Raw genomic sequence first — 18,663 nt, forward strand, 5'->3', positions numbered from 1 at the left:
TTAGTCAACTGTTATAAGTACAAATGGACCAAATGCAGCAAAATGGAGTTGAAATGTACATGAGATGTGATGTGGGGTGAATGGTGGAGCAAGATATAGAGCAGGGTGGACCTTCCATCTTCCTATACTGTGTAACAGGGCAAGAACGATAGCAGTTGTCAAGAAAAGGAGATTTAAGTGACAACATATGGGACCAGTCTAAAAGGCAAAGCACCAGTTGCCAAATGATTTCCAATGAGTAACAAGTTGCCAGAATTTACATTGTTAACTGAGCCAAATATTTGAAATTCCCTGCAACAAAGGTAAATCTACCAGTAGTTACCATCAATCAACAGTGAAGATTTCAAATGATCAACCTTTGAACAGAAGCCTTCATCCTGAAAGGTTCATTATTTCCCTCTCCACTGATGCTGCCTGACTTACTGAGTATTTCCAGAATTTTCTGTTTTATTTCTGTTTCCAGGACCTGCAGTTTTGTTTTTATAAAACAGTAAATGAATGTATTTCTCTCATTTACATTCTTATTCCCTTGGCTTCACAACATGCCGATCTGAAACTGGATTGTATCAACCTTGATGAAAGGCCACACAGCAGAAACATTGAGTGTTTCTCTTTCTTGCTAATGACTTGATTTGCAATTGACAGTAAACGTGTGAAGAGAAAGAGAACTCGCCATGATCCAATTCCCTAAAAAAACTGGCCAAATGAAGGTATCGGCCCGAAACGCTGCGTGCCACGTTGAGTTCCTCCAGCTGCTTTATGTGTTGCTGCCAGAGCTCAATGCAGTCTGTCGGGTTGGGGAACAAGTTCGCCTTCGCGTCGATGCACGGGCCGACAGCCAGGTTCACAGGGCGCAGACTCCCTGTGCTAGAGACAGGCACAAATATAAACGCGGTCCGGGGTCTGGCTCCGACCGTCGGGGACGCGCCTCATTACCGAGGTCAGGATAGGCACTTCAGTTGCTCTAATGAAGGGTCAATTTTCATCCGGTATGACTGCCACCCTCATTAACTGGTTACCCCAGAAACCGGTCTGTTGGTTACTGGTGTGCTGGTGATTTCAGTTCCCGATGCTACTCGCCCCGCTGTGTTGCGGGCTCCGGGGATGTTTATGATCAGCTCATGACGCCGCCGGTCGGTAACCGTGTCCCAGTGCCTCGCTGCCGCCAATAACCCGGCTCAGATCGCGTCAACCTCTCAGTGACTGTCCCTGTACGATGCCGTTTCCGCTGCCCCTCAAGAGGGAGAATGCCTTCAGCACGTTCGATCCCAACTTCATGCCGGGGTCAGTTATTTCGTGCTGCTGGAGTGGTGTGTTGCGGTGTTTGTGAGTACGGGGGTGTATGAGTATGTGGGAATAAGGGGTGGTGTTTTTGTGAGGGCTGAGGTTTGTGTGAGTGTTGGAGGGGTTCAGTTGGGTGCTAGGTGTGTATATTTTGGGGAGGGGTGTTAAAGTGTGTGTTTAGGGGGGTGCGGGGTGGTATTAGCAGTCAGAAATTCATTTTGGGGAATCCCGGAGAAAGGAGGGGTCTGTGAGCCAGCAGCACTGTAGCAGAAGCTGACTTGTTGCAGATTAACTGTCTATAGAGGCTGCTAGACCTACTGAGCTCCTCCAGCAGTTTGTTCTGCAAGTAGGTGGTGGAACTGAGTTTTCAAGTGCAAAAGCAATGGGAGGTACTTGCTAATACTGGTTAATCGTAAACACATTCATTTTGGAATTAAGCCAAATACTTGATAAGACACCCCAAATACTCAGTAAGAAGTCATATTTAATATCAGTTCTTACCCAGTATTTGGGGTTTGCTGCATTGTCTAACTGATGGTCATTAGTTCAATACCATGAAATCAAGGCCCCAGATTCCCTCTAAAATCAGGTTCCACTCTTTGATGGAAATACAATGGAATTCTGTGTTCCGGCCAGTATTAACAGTGAGGCACTTCCCATTAGAAGCTGAAAGGAATTTTAAAAATAATTAAAATCAGGTGGTTTTGGAAATACTCAGACGATGAGGCAGCAGTGATGGAGAACATAGAATAGTACCAGAGTACAGGCCTGTCCAGTACATGGAGAACATAGACCATAGCACAGTTCAGCACAGGAACCAGGCTTTTGGCCCACAATGTACTGCCAAACCAAATAACTAGTAATCAAGTGGGCAATCAAGCTAATCCCTTCTGCCTACACAAGGCCCATATATTCATGTGCCTGTCTAACCATCTCTTAAAAGTCTCCAATTTACCTGCTTCAACCACCACCCCAGACGCTGCATTCCAGGCATTCAGCATACTTAAAACATTTGCTTTTCACGTCTCCTTTGAAGTTTGCCCCCCCCCAACCTTAAATGCATGCCCTCTCATATTAGACATTTCAACTCTGGGAAAAGATACTGTCTGTCTATTCCTCTCACAGGCTTGTAAACCTCTATTAGATCTCCCTCAGCCTCTGCCACTCCAGAAAAAACAACCGATCTTTGTCCAGCCTCTCATAATATCACATGCCCTCTAATCCAGGCAGCATCCTGGTAAACCTCTTCTGTTCCCTCTCCAAAGCTTTAACGTCCTTCCTATAATTGGGCAACTAGTACTGTGTGCTCCATGATATCCTGAAGTGGGAGGGTGAACAGCCAGAGGTCATGGTACATATTGGTACCAACGACATAGGTTGGAAACGGGAGGAGGTCCTGAAAACAGACTACAGGGAGTTAGGAGGGAAGTTGAGAAGCAGGACCACAAAGGTGTTACTGCCTGTGCCACGTGGCAGTGAGAATAGGAATAGAATGAGGTGGAGGATAAATGCGTGGCTGAGGGATTAGAGCAGAGAGCAGGGATTCAGATTTTTGGATCATTTGTGTGACCTGTACAAAAAGGACAGGTTGCATGAATCCCAAGGGGACCAATATCCTGGCAGGAAGATTTGCAAAGGCTATTGGGGAGAGAAACTAGAATTGTTGGGGGGGGGGGGACCAAACTGAAGTGACAAAGGAAGAAATGGTTGGCTCACAAATAGAGAAAGCTTGGAGACAGTGCAAGAGGGAGGATAGGCAGGTGATAGAGAAGGGACGCGCTCAGACTGATGGTTTGAGATGTGTCTATTTTAATGCAGGGTGAATTATGAACAAAGCAGATTTGCTTAGAGAGTGGATTAGTACTATGATGTTGTGGCCATTACAGAGACTTGGATGGCTCAGGGGGAGGAATGGTTACTTCAAGTGCCAGGCTTCAGATGTTTCAGAAAGGATAGGGAGGGAGGCAAGGGAGGTGGGGGCGGGGTATTGTTGATCAGAGATAGTGTCATGGCTGCAGAAAAGGAGGAGGTTAAGGAGAGACTGTCTACAGAGTCTCTGTGGGTGGGTTAGGAACAGCAAGGGGTCCATAACTCTACTGGGTGTTTTTTTTTTCAGACCACCCAATAGTAACAGAGACATCAAAGAGTAGACAGGGAGATAGATTCTCTAAAGGTGTAATAGTAACAGGGTTGTTGTGGTGGGAGATTTTAATTTCCCAAATATCAATTAGCATCTCCCTAGAGCAAGGGGTTTAGATGGGGTGGAGTTTCTTAGGTGTGTACAGGAAGGTTTCTTGACACAATATGTAGATAAGCCTACAAAAGGAGAGGCTGTACTTGATCTGGTATTGGGAAATGAACCTGGTCAGGTGTCAGATCTCTTAGTAGGAGAGCATTTTGGAAATAGTGATCACATTTCTATCCTTTACCATAGCATTAGAGAGGGATAGGAACAGATAAGTTAGGGAAGTGTTTAATTGGAGTAAGGGGAAATATGAGGCTAACAGACAGGAAGTTGAAAGCATAAATTGGAAACAGATGTTCTCAGGGAAACGTACGGAAGAAATGTGGCAAATGTTCAGGGGATATTTGCGTGCTGCTCTGCATTGGTACATTACAATGGGACAGGGACAGGATAGCAGGGTTCAGAAACCATGATGTACAAAGGCTGTTGTAAACCTAGTCAAGAAGAAAAGAAGAGCTTACAAAAGATTCAAAAATCTAGATCTAGAAGATTATAAGGCTAGCAGGAAGGACCTTAAGAATGAAATTAGGAGAGCCAGAAGGGGCCATGAGAAGGCCTTAGCAGACAAGATTAAGGAAAACCCCAAGGCATTCTACAAGTATGTGAAGAGCAGGAGGATAAGACATGAGAGAATAGGACAGTGGAAAAATGTGTATGGAACCGGAGGAGATAGCAGAGGTACTTAATGAGTACTTTGCTTCAGTGTTCACTACAGAAAAGGATCTTGGCGATTGTAGTGATGACTTGCAGTGGACTGAAAAGCTTGAGCCTGTAGATATTAAGGAAGAGGATGTGCTGGTTCTTTTGGAAAGCATCAAGTTGGATAAGTCACTGGGACTGTATGAGATGTACCCCAGGCTACTGTGGGAGGTGAAGGAGGAGATTGCGGAGCCTCTGGCAATGATCTTTGCATCATCAATGGGGACCAGGGAGGTTCCGGAGGATTGGAGGGTTGTGAATGTTGTTCTCTTATTCAAGAAAGGGCATAGAGATAGCCCAAGAAATTATAGACCAGTGAGTCTTACCTCAGTGATTGGTAAATTGATGAAGAAGATCCTGAAAGTCAAGATTTATAAACATTTGAAGAGGCATAATATCATTAGGAATTGTCAGCATGGCTTTGTCAAAGGCAAGTTGTGCCTTATGAGGCTGATTGAATTTTTTGAGGATGTAGCTAAACACATTGAGGAAGATAGAGCAGTAGATGTAGTGTATATGGATTTCAGCAAGGGATTTGATAAGGTACCCCATCCAAGGCTTATTGAGAAAGTAAGGAGGCATGGGATCCAAGGGGACGTTGCTTTGTGGATCCAGAACTGGCTTGCACACAGAAGGCAAAGAGTGGTTGTAGATGGGTAAAATTCTGCATGGAGGTCGGTCACCAGTGGAGTGCCTCAGGGATCTGTTCTGGAACCCCCTACACTTCGTGATATTTATAAATGACCTGGATGAGGAAGTGGAGGGATGGGTTAGTAAATTGCTGATGACACAAAGGTTGAGAGTGTTGTGGATAGTGTGGAGGGCTATCAGAGATTACAGCAGGATATTGATAGGATGCAAAACTGGGCTGAGAAGTGGCAGATGGAGTTTAACCCAGATAAGTGTGAGGTGGTTCAGTTTGGTAGGTTAAATATGATGGCAGAATATAGTATTAATGGTAAGATTCTTGGCAATGTGAAAGATCAGAGAGATTTTGGGGTCCTAGTCTATAGGACACTCAAAGTTGCAGCACATCTTGACTCTATGGTTAAGAAGGCATACAGTGTATTGGCCTTCATCAATCGTGGGATTGAGTTTGAGAGCCAAGAGGTAATGTTGCAGCTATATAGGACCCTGATCAGACCCCACTTGGAGTACTGTGCCAAGTTCTGGTCACCTCACTACAGGAAGGATGTGGAAACTATAGAAAGGGTGCAGAGGAGATTTACAAGGATGTTGCCTGGATTGGAGAGCATGCTTTATGAGAACAGGTTGAGTGAACTTGGCCTTTTCTCCTTGGAGCGACAGAGAATGAGAGGTGACCTGTTAGAGGTGTACAACATTAGGGGCATTGATCGTGTGGATAGTCAGAGGCTTTTTCCCAGGGTTGAAATGGCAAGCACAAGAGGGCAGAGTTTTAAGATGCTTAGAATTAGGTACAGAGGAGATGTCGGGGGTGAATTTTTTACTCAGAGAGTGGTGAGAGCGTGGAATGGGCTGCCGGTGATGATGGTGGAGGCAGAAACGATAGGGTCGTTTAAGAGACTCCGAGATAGGTACATGGAGCTTAGAAAAATAGAGGGCTATGGGTAACAGGTAATTTCTAAGGTAATGACATGTTTGGCACAGCTTTGTGGACCAGTATTGTGCTGTAGGTTTTCTATGTTTCTATTCCAATATTAATACCAATGCCTAACTAGAGTTTTATAAAGCTGAAAAATTAATTTAGAACTCAGTACCTCAACTAATAAAGGCAAGTGTGCCATATGTCTGCTTAACCATCCTATCAACCTGTGTAGCCACTTACAGGGAACTATGAACTTGGACCCCAAGTTTCCTCTGTCTCTCAACACTGTTAAGGGCTTTCCAGCTGTACGCTTTGCCAGTCATTTACACTGTCCACAACACCACCAAGCTTTGTATCATCTGCAAATTTACTAACCCACCCAACTGCGTTTTCATCCAGGTCACTTACGTACATCACAAACAACAGAGGTCCCAGTGTAACACTAATCACAGACCGCCAGCTGGAATAAGTCCCTTTGATCGCTATCCACTGTCTTCTATAAACAAACCCTTACATTCAAACAGCTAATTTACCATTGATCCCATGCACCTTATCGCATAAGAGAGGAAATAGTTAATGTTCGAGGAAGGTGAATAATTCTGATGAGGGATCTGAAACATTATTTCTCTTCCCATGGAGACTTGCTGAGTACTTATTATGGCCCATCTACAGTGCTTAGCTGACAGTGAGTCATTGGGATGTCCTCAAGAAGTGTAAGGCATTGTATAAATGTAAGAGTTTTATGGGATTAGCAGTGAAAATACGGCAATGGCTGGAGAATTTTCATTATAGCATATCACAGCTGTTTGTTTATATCAGAACGTGCAGATCTGAGGGAGATTTAATAAAAATGCATAAATTATAAATTATGAAAATGGAATAGGCTAATGGAATGGATTAAACTAATGGAATAGAAAGAACTAGGTTCAATTTCAAAATTTAAGAGAAGTTTGAGTTAGTACTTGGACACGAGGGGTATGGATTAGATGTGGGTCAATGGGACTTGATGGAATAACAATTTCTATGCTGTAATTATGACTATTAATGTAGCATAGAAATAAATGGAATGTTTGGAAGACAATTCAGAGAAAAAAATACACAACAGACTGAGGGAGTGATGGAGGCAGAAATTCTCATTCCACCTATGAGGAATCCAAATCTATGAGTCTATCGGCCCAGAACAAGGAAGAGAAACCATCTTCTGTGGCCAGCACAGGAATGATGGGCCCAATATCACACAACTTTTTATAGATGTCTATAGAGAATGTCTGCCTCCACTACTCCCTCAGACTGTTGTGTATTTTTTTCTAAATTGCCTTTGTGATTACTGTATAACAAATGCAATATTAACATAGCAGATTTTTATATATAATCTGGTACATTATTCATAATCACATTTGTGTCAATGCACAGAGTTACTCAGCATGGTAAGCTTTGGCTAGAGCTTGAAATCTTTATAAAGTGTAGCCTGCCTAGCTGTATTGTTTGCATCTGGTTGAACAGACAACTTCATCCCTGTGCCCATTTTTGGGAGCTCTCCAACTTAGTTCCCAGTGTGCACTGGCGATGTTGACGGCACTGAAACAGCAGGGCAGTGTTGGCTTGTGGAATCGCACTCCATAGTGACTCTTTACTTCCACATGAATCAAGAGAGTTACTGAGAAAATCATAGCAACAAATGGGTAACAGCTTTGAGAAAGTTGAGAAATTAGCTGAATATCATGTGTAAAATGATGAGGAATTTGATAGAGGCAGAGAAGATATTTTGTCTGGATTATGGAATAAGTGGGTACAATTATACAACTAGAAATTTTCATTTTGGCAGGAGAGCAGGAGCTTTTATACACATAAATGGCTATAGAAATCTGGAGCTCTCTACCCGAAGAGGTGATTGTCTCCAAGCCAGTTGTAATTTTTGAAGACTGAGATGGATATTTGCAGCAAATGATGGATTGAAAAATGAGGGCTAAAGGGATAGAAATAGTTATGCTGCATTACAGAATTCCACTGCACTGTACAATGTGTTGTTTCTTTAAATATTGAGATGTCATTGAACTTGAGAGGAAGATCAGAGAAATTTTTTTCATAAAATAAAATTTTGAGATATTGGTGTATAATTTCATCCATAACTTTTGGGAAATTCAGCATATTTGGTAAGGAACATTTGGCTTTGGACATGTAGTTCCCAAAACACTGAATCTCAGCCTGTTTTTCGTTTGTGGTTGAATCTGAAGTAAATACATTGTTATTGATTTATTTTCAGTAAACAACTTGATATTCTTTGCTGAATCATGTAACTGATATAGGCTTTAGTTAGGCAAGGCAACTAGATGGAGTTGCAGATCAGCCCTGGCCAGATTGATGATAGAAACAATGCAACTCCTCTTCCTGTGTTTGAATGGACCATGATAGGTAAAGATGAATTAGATGCCCAATGGTCTGTTCTCATCTAGAAATTCCTTTGCTATGGTTCTATAACACTTAAAATGTATCCTTGAAGTAATGAGTGGAACCCTTTTTGGTTTTTTTTTGTAGATATGGAGGATATGTCCCGAAGTTACAGAGTCGCCTGGGGGAGACTTACGGAAACGCCACTCTTGAGCTGCTGTCATATGAACCTGGGCAGCCCAAGTCACCATATTTAATTCTAACCCAGACAAAGCCATTCTACAATCCCCAAGTCCCAAGACATCTGCTCAATAGGACATATGGCCATCCAGAAATTACCACGTATGCAGGGCAGGTGCAGAAGATAAACATCAAAAACGGTGATATTTTCTGCTGATGGATTTCTCGGGATCTATCCAATGACCAAGAAATATGTACTATTACGTTATCTGCAATGTAGGAAGAATGAGATTCCTCTTGCTATAATCTCAGAAAAATATTTCCAAAATGTACAGAAACAAAATATTGCAATAATAGAAATCTGAAATATCAATAGAAAATGCTGGAAATATACCACAGGCCCGGCAGTGTCTTGGAGAGGGAAATGGTTAATGCTGCATGTTTGATGTATGAATTGTACTTCCTTCTCTCTGCACGAACAGCCTGACTTGTTGAGGGTTTCCAGCATTTTCATCATGGTGTTGAGATAACAACAGTAGCAGAGTTAACACCCACAAACTAAAATCAGTTCTCAGTTTCACTAATTTTGGGTGTGGGCCACAGAGATGTCTCCTCCTCCTCTTCAGGGGATCATTGGATATGGAATATCTACCTGAGAGGGAGTCACATCTCATTGGAAGCATTGTCTCATCTGAAGTGTAGCTTCCTCAATGAGACAGTGCTCTGACTTGCCTTTTTCAGATTTTAGTCCTCATGCTTGACAGTGGAATTTGAACCTTCACCTGATTGTGAGTCCAGCCATTAAGCAACAGCTAAATCAGCTAAATCATTCTCAACTGTTACACTGATGAACTCAAGATGGCACTCCAGTGAACATCAACAGCAGTTCGTAAATGCATAATTATGCAACTTATAATTTGTCTATTCTTCAACAGACTGCAATGAACTTAGTGATTGTACAAGATTACTTGTTCCAAATTTTTACTGTTTTGTTTATTTTCCCATCTCTTTCCTTAAAGGATGAAAATATATTTACTCTCCCTTCATCTAAAAGACAACTAACTGTAATGTTTTTTAAACCATAGGCTACTTCTATCCCAGGGATGGTAAATATTATTTTGCCTTAAAGAATTATGTTTATGACAATAATCCTGAAACAACCAGTGCTATTCAGACAATTGAAGAGCTGAGAAAGATTGAAAGAATGACATGCAAAAGGAGTGATATGATTGCACCGTGGAGAAAATCACAGCCTTCACGTTCTGTGGTAAGGTTTCATGGAGTTTTGTGGTCATGGACAACTCAGACTAGGTCTCTGAAGCAGAACAAAATGATGCATCTGTTCTTTTTTTCACAGGCATCGGAAGATATTAAACCACCAAGTAACTGCAATTTCTTACCCCTGGTATGTGAGCCATCTTTTGATCCATGTCCATCAGACAGAATGGATCTATCCCAAACCCTGGAGAAAATGCCAGCAGAGCAGCACAGCAAGATTATTTATAAAAGTAACTCTGCACTCATTTCCGGTTACGGTGGGTTTGTGCCAGGTATGAGGTTACCATTCTCTCTCCAACTGGCTCAGAGACTAATATCTTTTGATATAATCCCTGCATTATGTGTGTGGTTCAAGAGGTTGTAAGTAAAAATGTATAAATGTAATTTTAATGTTTGTTATAACTTATTGCACACTTTATCCCCAGTTGAGCTCTGTGTTTCAAATAATATATTTCATTACATTCTAATTTATCTACTCTGGGTGCACACGTGCCTATTGTTGAAGGAGATTACACAATAATACTTGGATTATTTTTCTTTTTTTGTTATACTTCATGATTTAAATTATTTTATATGCAGAAGTTCGTACTGTAAACTATCAGGTTGTAAGCCTATAATGAATCCAACCCTTTACATTTTACTGTGCCATCAACACCAACATCAATATGTCATCCTTTGGGTAATGTCATGAAGATCTGTTGACATTACAACACACAGCACACTACTAAGCAACCACACAATACTAACCCATACCATCCCTCTGCCTACCCCCAACACCCCTTGCCAAACCCAATTCCCCAGATAGAATATACTGGAGGCACTTGCTGAGCATTTGACCAGAGGTGTTTTCCATCGTGTCCAATGACTGAAAGACCTAATCTATCATGGTCTCTTCTTCACCAACTTCACCTGAAGATTCAGTAAACATTTGACAAATTGCTGTCGATTTCATTGTTCCAGTTCCAATATCCTTTGATTACTTGTCCTTGAAAAACTTCAACTGCCCATGTCCCCTTCCTCTCACTCCCGCAAGGGTTATTTACAATGAATGAACCAGGAAATCTACTCACTTCTAAAGTCTAGGCCTGTAGCATTCAAATCAGGTGATCCTGACCTGTATAAGAAATCAATATATCACCACCAGAAAGCTATCAAAGATGTTAAGAAGCAGTACTAGTCCAAAATCAAGTCTCAGTCCCGTCGTGAGCTGTGATTCTATAATGAGATGCAAAAACAAGTTGGGCAACATTGCCAATCACAGTACATCTATTTCTGATGGGCTTGACACATTCTATGCACATTTTCAACAGAAGGGAATGGGTATATCACCACCCACCCTGTAAGTGTCCAATGTACTTGACTCTAGAGTCACTATCACTGACATAATATCAGTGTTCCAACGGCTGAACCTCCAGAAAGCATCAGGCCCGAGCAGTATCCCTGGTCATGTCCTTAGATCCTGTGCGGATCAGCTGGCAGGGGTATTTGCAGACATTTTTAACTTCTCTCTGCTTCAAGCTATGGTTTCCTCCTGCTTTAAGAAGACCACTGTCATCCTAGTACCTAAGAAAAACAGGATAGCACGCTTAATGACTATCAGTAGCTCTAACATCTGTCATCCTGAAGTGCTTTGAGAGGCTGGTCCTGGCACACAATAACTCCAGCTTTCCAGAACAGTACCCACTGCAATTCGCTTATCACCAAATTCCTGGCCATACACTCATCTCCAAGCAAACTTATCACGAACCTCTAGACCCTGGGAGTTAGTGACTCCCTCTGCAACTGGATCTTTGAAATTCTGACCAGCATACTACAATCAGTAATGAGCAGCAACACCTCTGCCATTATTCTAAACACTGGTGCTCCACAAGGTTGCGTCTTCATTCCCTACTCTACTCCCTGTACACCCACGACAGTGTGGCCAGGGTCTGCTCTATTTCCATCTGCAAGTCTGCAGATGATACCATCGTAATGGGTCCCATCTCAAATAATGAGAAGTTGGAGTATAGGAAGGGTATAGAGAGCTTAGTGTCAATAAAACAAATGAGCTGGCCATTGACTTCGTAAAGGGGTGATCCACATCGATGGTGTTGAGGTTGAGAGCATCAACTTCTGAGGTGTGAACACCGCCAATAGCCTGTCCTGAACCAGCCAAATTGATGTCAGGGCCAAGAAAGTTCACCAATACCTCTACTTCCTCGGGAGGCTAAAGAAATTCAGCATGTTCCCTGTCGATTCTTACCAATTTTTTTGATGCACAATGAAAAGCTTTCTGGATGCATAATGGCTTGGCTTTGCATGTCGCTGCAAGAAAACGCAGAGTTGTGGATACAGCTGGGCACAACTCAGGAACCAGCTTCCGCTCTGCGGACTCTGTCTATACATCTCGCTGCCTCGGTAAAACAAGAGTCAAAAACCCCACCCATCCCAGACAATTTTCCCTCCTCCCCTCTCCCAAAAATCTGAAAGTGCATAGCACCAGGGTGAAGGACAGCTTTCATCAAACAGCTATCAGACTCTAGAATGGACCTCTTGTTTTATAAGGATACTTGTCCTCACAATCTACCTTGTTATGATCTTGGGCATCATCCTTTACTTGTAATTTTTCACTAACTCTTTTTGCTTATTCTACATTGTTATTGTTTTAGCCTATTCTACCTCAATGCACTGTGTAATAATTTAGTCTATATAAACAGTATGTCAGAGAAGTGGCATGGCAGCATTGTGGTTAGCATAACATTTTACAGTAGCAATGACCCGAGTTCAATTCCCGCCACCCTGTAAGCAATTTGTACGTTCTCGCCATGACTGTCGGGTTTTCTCTGAGTGCTCCAGTTTCCTCCTTCATCCCAAAGACATACTTACTGATTGGGAGTTAGTAATCAGTCATTGTAAATTATTTCATGATTAGGCTAGGGTTAAACCAAGGTTTGCTGAGTGAAACAGCTCCAAGAGCATTTTCCACACTTTATCGCAATAAATAAAAAGTAAATAAAGCTTTTTGTTATATTGTGGTATGTGTGACAATAATAAACCAATGTCGATATTATTTCTGTTTCTACACAGGTCAGCAGTTTGTAACTGGTAAGAGTTGGGGCCGCAGCACCTTTAATGTTCTGGGACAAGGAGAGAAGAGTTCCACAGATTCGCCATGACCTACAACTTAGAAATAAGCATCCTATAGGAATGAGCATCTTAGACAGCTAAATTGTAAGCTTCTTTTACTTTTTTAGGAACAGGACTAAAATCTAATTTGATTTCCCAATTCACAGAGGTTGTTCTGAATCAAGTTTACTGAATGCAATAAAATTAAAACTGGAGCAAATTCTCACACATTTATGTATTTACAAATATGAGGATCTTTGAAACCTGTATTGTACTTAAATGGTCAAGATTTACACAGTAGATTATATTTTACAAGAAACTTTAAACTTAAGTAGAAAAAACAATTGTTATAAATTAAGAGTAGGTCTTAAAATGAGATTACAAGCTCCACATTTTTGTGTGCTGTGCAATTAAAACAAATTAAAACAAAACATATAGTGAATTAAAACCTTGGACATGAGTGATATGGTTATTCCATCTGATTAGCTGGCTCCACAGTATGCGAATGGAGTGACCCTGAGGCAGAAGCACTATAACAGATACGTACTGTAGACTTCTGTTGGAAGTGTATTAGCAACTGCAGGAAACAGAGTTTGGTAAATTTTGTTTAAATTATATTGTGTCCCCTTTAGACATTTGCACATTTTGCTAATATATGTAATCCTCAGTTGTATTTTAGCATAATAGAGTAAACTAGCACTGAAAGATTCATAGTCCCAAGGTCGTACAGAAACAGGCACTTCAGCCCAATTCACCCGTACTGACCAAAGTGTCTTCCTGAGGTGCTCTCATTTGCCTGCATTTGGACCATATCCTCTAAATCTTTCCTATCCATGTCCCTGTTGAAATGTCCTTTAAAACATTGTAATTGTACCCACCTCTACCAGCTCCTCTGGCAGTTCGTTCCATATGCCCAACATGTGAGATAGATAGATAGATACTTTATTGATCTCAAAGGAAATTACAGTGTCACAAGTGCAATGATATACAAATATTAGAAGTAAGAAAGAATTTTTAAAAAGTTACCTCAAACAGTCTAACAGGAGGGGGCTATCACTTCCCTAGCTACAGGTTGACTCATTATCCAGCCAAATGGCCGAGGGTAAGAATGACCTCATATAGCACTTTTTGGAGCAGCACGTGAAGTGGGGATGTAGTAAAATTATCTGATGTGTTTGAAAACAGAAGTTGGAAATGACATTATGTGTGAGGTGCTCTCAGTGTTGCTGTATATGACACAGGTGTGGCCCTGCCCTGCTCCTCCATCATAATCGTTACCCGAACCTTCTCCTGTTTCTTCTGGTGATCCAGAAAGGATTTTGTCTGTTGGGTCATAATACACATCTCCAGACAGCAGGAGGGAGAAACGTATCCAACATCGCCCTTAACTCAATGGCAAACTTCATACCAATGTGTATGTAGAACTGACATAAGGGCACACCAAACATCACTAATTGCTGAGATTCTGCCTGTGCTCAGTGTTGTGAAGCTGGTCCATTTCACACACCGGGAGTTAGCAAGAGGAATCCCATGAGACTGAGGCACAATATATGGTTCACAAAGGAAGGTCAAGGATAATGTTAAATTGAAAACTAGGGAGTATAAAATGGCAAAAGCTGGCAGTAGTTCAGAAGATGTAAAGCATTTAATCCAACAGCAAGGGACTAAACTGCTCATAAAAGGGAGAAAATTGGCAGAGAAAACAAATAGTAGGAGAATCTATGGGTATACAAATTGGAAGGCAGCAGCTAAAATGGGTGTGGATTCTCTAGAGAACAAAGCTGCTGAATTAGTAACAGGAAACAATGAAATGGCAGATATGTTAAATAAGTTTTATGCATCAGTCTTCACCATGGAGGACACCAAGATAACAGGTGGGCTGGTTTAAAATAGCATAGAGGAATGTGTAAAACTTCCAATCAGAAGGATGAAAGTATTAAAGAAGCTCACATGTCTAACAAGTAGATATATTGCCAGGACCCCATAGTACACCATATGATTTTGAATCATAGAGGTCCACAGCAGATGCCATTTCATTAGCTCTTCACTCAACCCTGCAAAGATATTGACTACAGCTCCACATTCAATACTATCGTCTCCTAAAAACTAATCAACAAGGTTCAAAACTTTGGCCTCAAAAGCCCCTTGTGCAACTGGATTCTTGACTTCCTCACTTGTAGACCTTAATTAGTTTGGTTTGGCAACATCTCTTCCACAACCTCCATCTGTACAGGAGCACCACAAGATTGTGTGCTTAGCTCCTGCTCTACTCACTTTAAACTGTAAGGCTAAGCCCAGCTCCATTACCGTATTTAAGTTTGCTGATGGCACCACTGTCATAGGCCGAACATAAGATGGCAATAAATTGGTATATAGGAGGGAAATTGAAAATCTGGCTGAGTGGTGCCACAACAACAACCTGTCACTCAATGTCAGCAAGACCAATGAGCTGATTATTGACTTCAAGAGGAAGAAATCAGAGGCCCATGAGCCAGGGCATATCAGGGGGGGGAAATCAGATGTGGAGAGGGCCAGCAACTTTAAATTTCATGGTATTGTTTCAGAGGACCTGTCCTGGGCCCAGCTCATACATGCAATTACAAAGAAAGCACAGCAGCACTTCTACTTCCTTAGACATTTGTGAGGTAATTTGTAATTGCAGTAAAACGTTGACAAATTTCTAGAAATGTATGGTGGAGAGTATATTGACTGGTTGCATCATGGCCTGGCACGGAAGCACCAATGCCCTTGAATGGAAAATCTTACAAAAAGTACTGAACACAGCCTAGTCCATCACAGGTAAAGTTCTCCCCACCAATGAGCACATCTACATGGAATGCTGTCGCAGGAAAGCAGAATCCATCATCAAGGAGCCCCACCACCCAGTGCATGCTCTTTTCTCACTGTTACCATCAAAAAGAAAGCACAGGAACCTCAGGACTCACATCAGGCTCTTGAACCAAAGGGGATAACTTTGCCCCAGCTTTGAAATGTTACCACAGCCTATGGACTCACTTTCAAGGATTGTTCCACCCCATGTCCTCAAAAGCTATTCCTTATTTATTTACTATTAGTAATATGTTTTTCTCATTTGTATTTGCATATTTTGTTGTCTTTTGCACTTTTTTAAAAAATCTGTCCTGTTGGGTGCAGTCTTTCAATTCTGTTGTTTGTTGGATTTACTGTGTATGGAAGCAAATGAATCTCAGGTTTGTATATGGTAATATTTGTGTACTTTGATAATAAATTTACTTTGAACTTTGAGTTACAGCACTGAAGCAGGTCTTTCAGTCTAACTTGTCCCTGATGCCACTCGAGTTAGTCCCATTTACCCACATTTGATTCATATCCCTGTGAACCTTTCGTCTCATATACTAAAGCAGATATCTTTTAAATGTTGCTATTGTACCCATCTCAAAAGCAGCTCACATCATACATGCACCATTTTTTGTTTAAAGAAGTAGCCCCTCAGGTCCTTCTTAAATCTTTCCTTTCTCACCTTAAACCTCTGTCCTCCAGTTTAAGATTCCCTTTCCCTGGAGAAGAGTGTGCATTCACCCTATCCCTGCTTCTCTTGATTTTATACACCTCACTAAAGTCACCCCTTTGTCTCCTACATTCCAAAAAAATAAAGTCACAGCCTGTCCAAACTCTCCCTATAACTTAGGATCCCAGGTCCTGGCAACATTCTTGTAAATCTTCTTTCCACTCTTTCCAGCTTAATGATGCCTTTCCTGTAACAGGGTTACCAAAACTGTATACCATTTACCAAATTCAACCTTACCAATATCTTGTACAACTGCAGCATAACTTCCCAGCTCTCATATTCAGTGCCTCAACTGATGAAGGTCAATTCATCACTTCCTTCACCATCCTGAATACTTGTGATGTACTTTTTCATCTAGGTCCCTTTGTTCCACAACACTTCACAAAGCATCTCCAAAGACAACATTGCTAACATTATAAATGGTGGAGGCCACAACAGAAGTATCATTGAAATTATTGATATTACACAATTAAGCCAACTAATTTTCTATCTTTTTTCATGTGTTCTTGTATGTCTAGGGTCCTACCACTGGGTCCTTTGAAACAATCTCTCAAATGCTTCATGGTTGTATAAGCAAGAAACATGCTGATACAGTGCAAGTGAATGTAGTGATGCTAAGATGAATGTCGGGATGGATGTGTTAGCATGGACCAATTGAGCTGAAGGGCCAGTTTCTATTCTGAATTATTCTACTTGTATTTATTGAAGATATGAATGAAGTATATTTTTGAAAGAAGGAACCAGCTTACAAGGTGAACTGAAGCTGCTTGTTCCAGATGAAGGACAGACAGGAAGTTGTAATAAGATTTTTTTAACCTGGAACACCAGTGGGTGGGCTGATATGTTAAGGAGCGTGTGAAGGTGTGGTTAACCTCCTCTTCAAATTCTACTCTTTCAAACAGAGAGTTGCCAAAAATGGCTGATGTAGACAAAACCAGGATGCTTTCCTTACAGAAGAAATATACGTGTCTCTTAAGTAGCTGCCATTAAGTGTAAATGGTTTTAAAATTATGACCACTTCACACAAACCAGAAGCTTCAGAGACTGGTATTTGGAACAAGAAACAATCTTCTGGGGGAGCTCAGTGGGTCAAACAGCATCTCTGTGGGGGTGTGGAGGAAAATTTTGATGATTTGTGTCAAAATCCTATAGCGGGGGGTGGGGAAAGAGAGGAAGAGAGGCATATTCAGGTCAAAAATCCATCACAAATGCTGTGAGACCTGCCGTGTGATTTCAACATTTTCTGTTTTTAATTCACATTGTTAGCATCTGCATTTCATTGGAATTTAATCTGAGCTCTTTACTTTGGAAGAGGAGAACATTGGACCTTTAGTGTGAAACTAACCAATCAACCTCTAACAAAACATGTTCTCATGTCAGCTCTCAAAAGCATCATTCCACCACAAGTAATATTGATAGATTCTATTTAAAATTTAATCTTCAAAGGACAAAAATCAGTGATTCTGACAGCAAAATGCAGTGAATGGAGATTGCTACATGATGCAAATTTATTATTCAGCAAAAATCACTGAGTGGAGAATAGTACAATGGTAATTATGAAGGTGGTTGAAGCAGATTTACAATAACAGTGCAGAGCTTCCAGTATGATTGATATTAGAGCTACCCAAACACTTCCATTCTGGCCACCATTTGGAAGTCTATGTTCTAGAGAGAAGGATGTCTGGTCACCCATTGCACCTACCTTCGTAAACCTATACTGATTCTAGTGATAATGTGTCTCATTCTCAAACTTGAAGATCATTTAAAAGAACTGCTAGTATTTTTCCAATTTGTAAGTATTAATTTTGCTTCTGTGTTCCTTGCATGTGTATTTTGATGTGCATTTGTGGACTTTCTTGAATTAAACTTGTTTTGATTTTGTTTAATGGGGCCATCTTATGGCATTTCTTCTAAATGACCATTCATCAGCTGGGAGATGGGAGTATTAGTGTTCATGACCTTATTGCTGACAAGGTAAATGACAGTTAGCAAGCCTGGAGCCCTACCCAGATGCTCTACATATCATCTTTTGACAGAGGAACGCAAATGATGTGAAGGGGAGAGGTCACATAAAACAAAGACCAGTTGAAAGATCTGAATAAATTGGCTCATTCTTGTTTCTCTGGGTTACTTCCATCTTTCCAATGATGCAAACGGTAAATATGGGTGTGATATGACACTAAAAGCCTTGCACATAGACCATATTTGTTGGGTGGTAGTTCATACTTCAAGAAAATTTCTAATTCACCAAGAGGTCTTGTCAGTGACACTTATTAATCAAAATTCAAACTTTCCAGAATTTTCTTTTTCATGCTGTTCAGCTAGATCGAACAGTGTTGTACATATCTGAATGTAGCTTTTTCAAGCCAT

General features: G+C 41.1%; 1 protein-coding gene across 1 annotated transcript; it reads left to right on the top strand.

Annotated features, from left to right (window-relative positions):
- The first annotated feature begins 848 nt into the window (after positions 1–848).
- LOC132396747 (protein FAM166B-like) lies at positions 849–12,845 on the top strand. Its single transcript, XM_059974605.1, has 5 exons — positions 849–1,284; positions 8,331–8,563; positions 9,449–9,630; positions 9,721–9,913; positions 12,708–12,845. Exons 1-5 carry the CDS (start codon positions 1,217–1,219, stop codon positions 12,794–12,796), a joined length of 765 nt encoding a protein of 254 aa, XP_059830588.1. The 5' UTR covers positions 849–1,216; the 3' UTR covers positions 12,797–12,845.
- Positions 12,846–18,663: the final 5,818 nt, after the last annotated feature.

The sequence above is a fragment of the Hypanus sabinus genome, chromosome 7, assembly GCF_030144855.1.
Source record: "Hypanus sabinus isolate sHypSab1 chromosome 7, sHypSab1.hap1, whole genome shotgun sequence".
Lineage (NCBI taxonomy): Eukaryota > Metazoa > Chordata > Chondrichthyes > Myliobatiformes > Dasyatidae > Hypanus > Hypanus sabinus.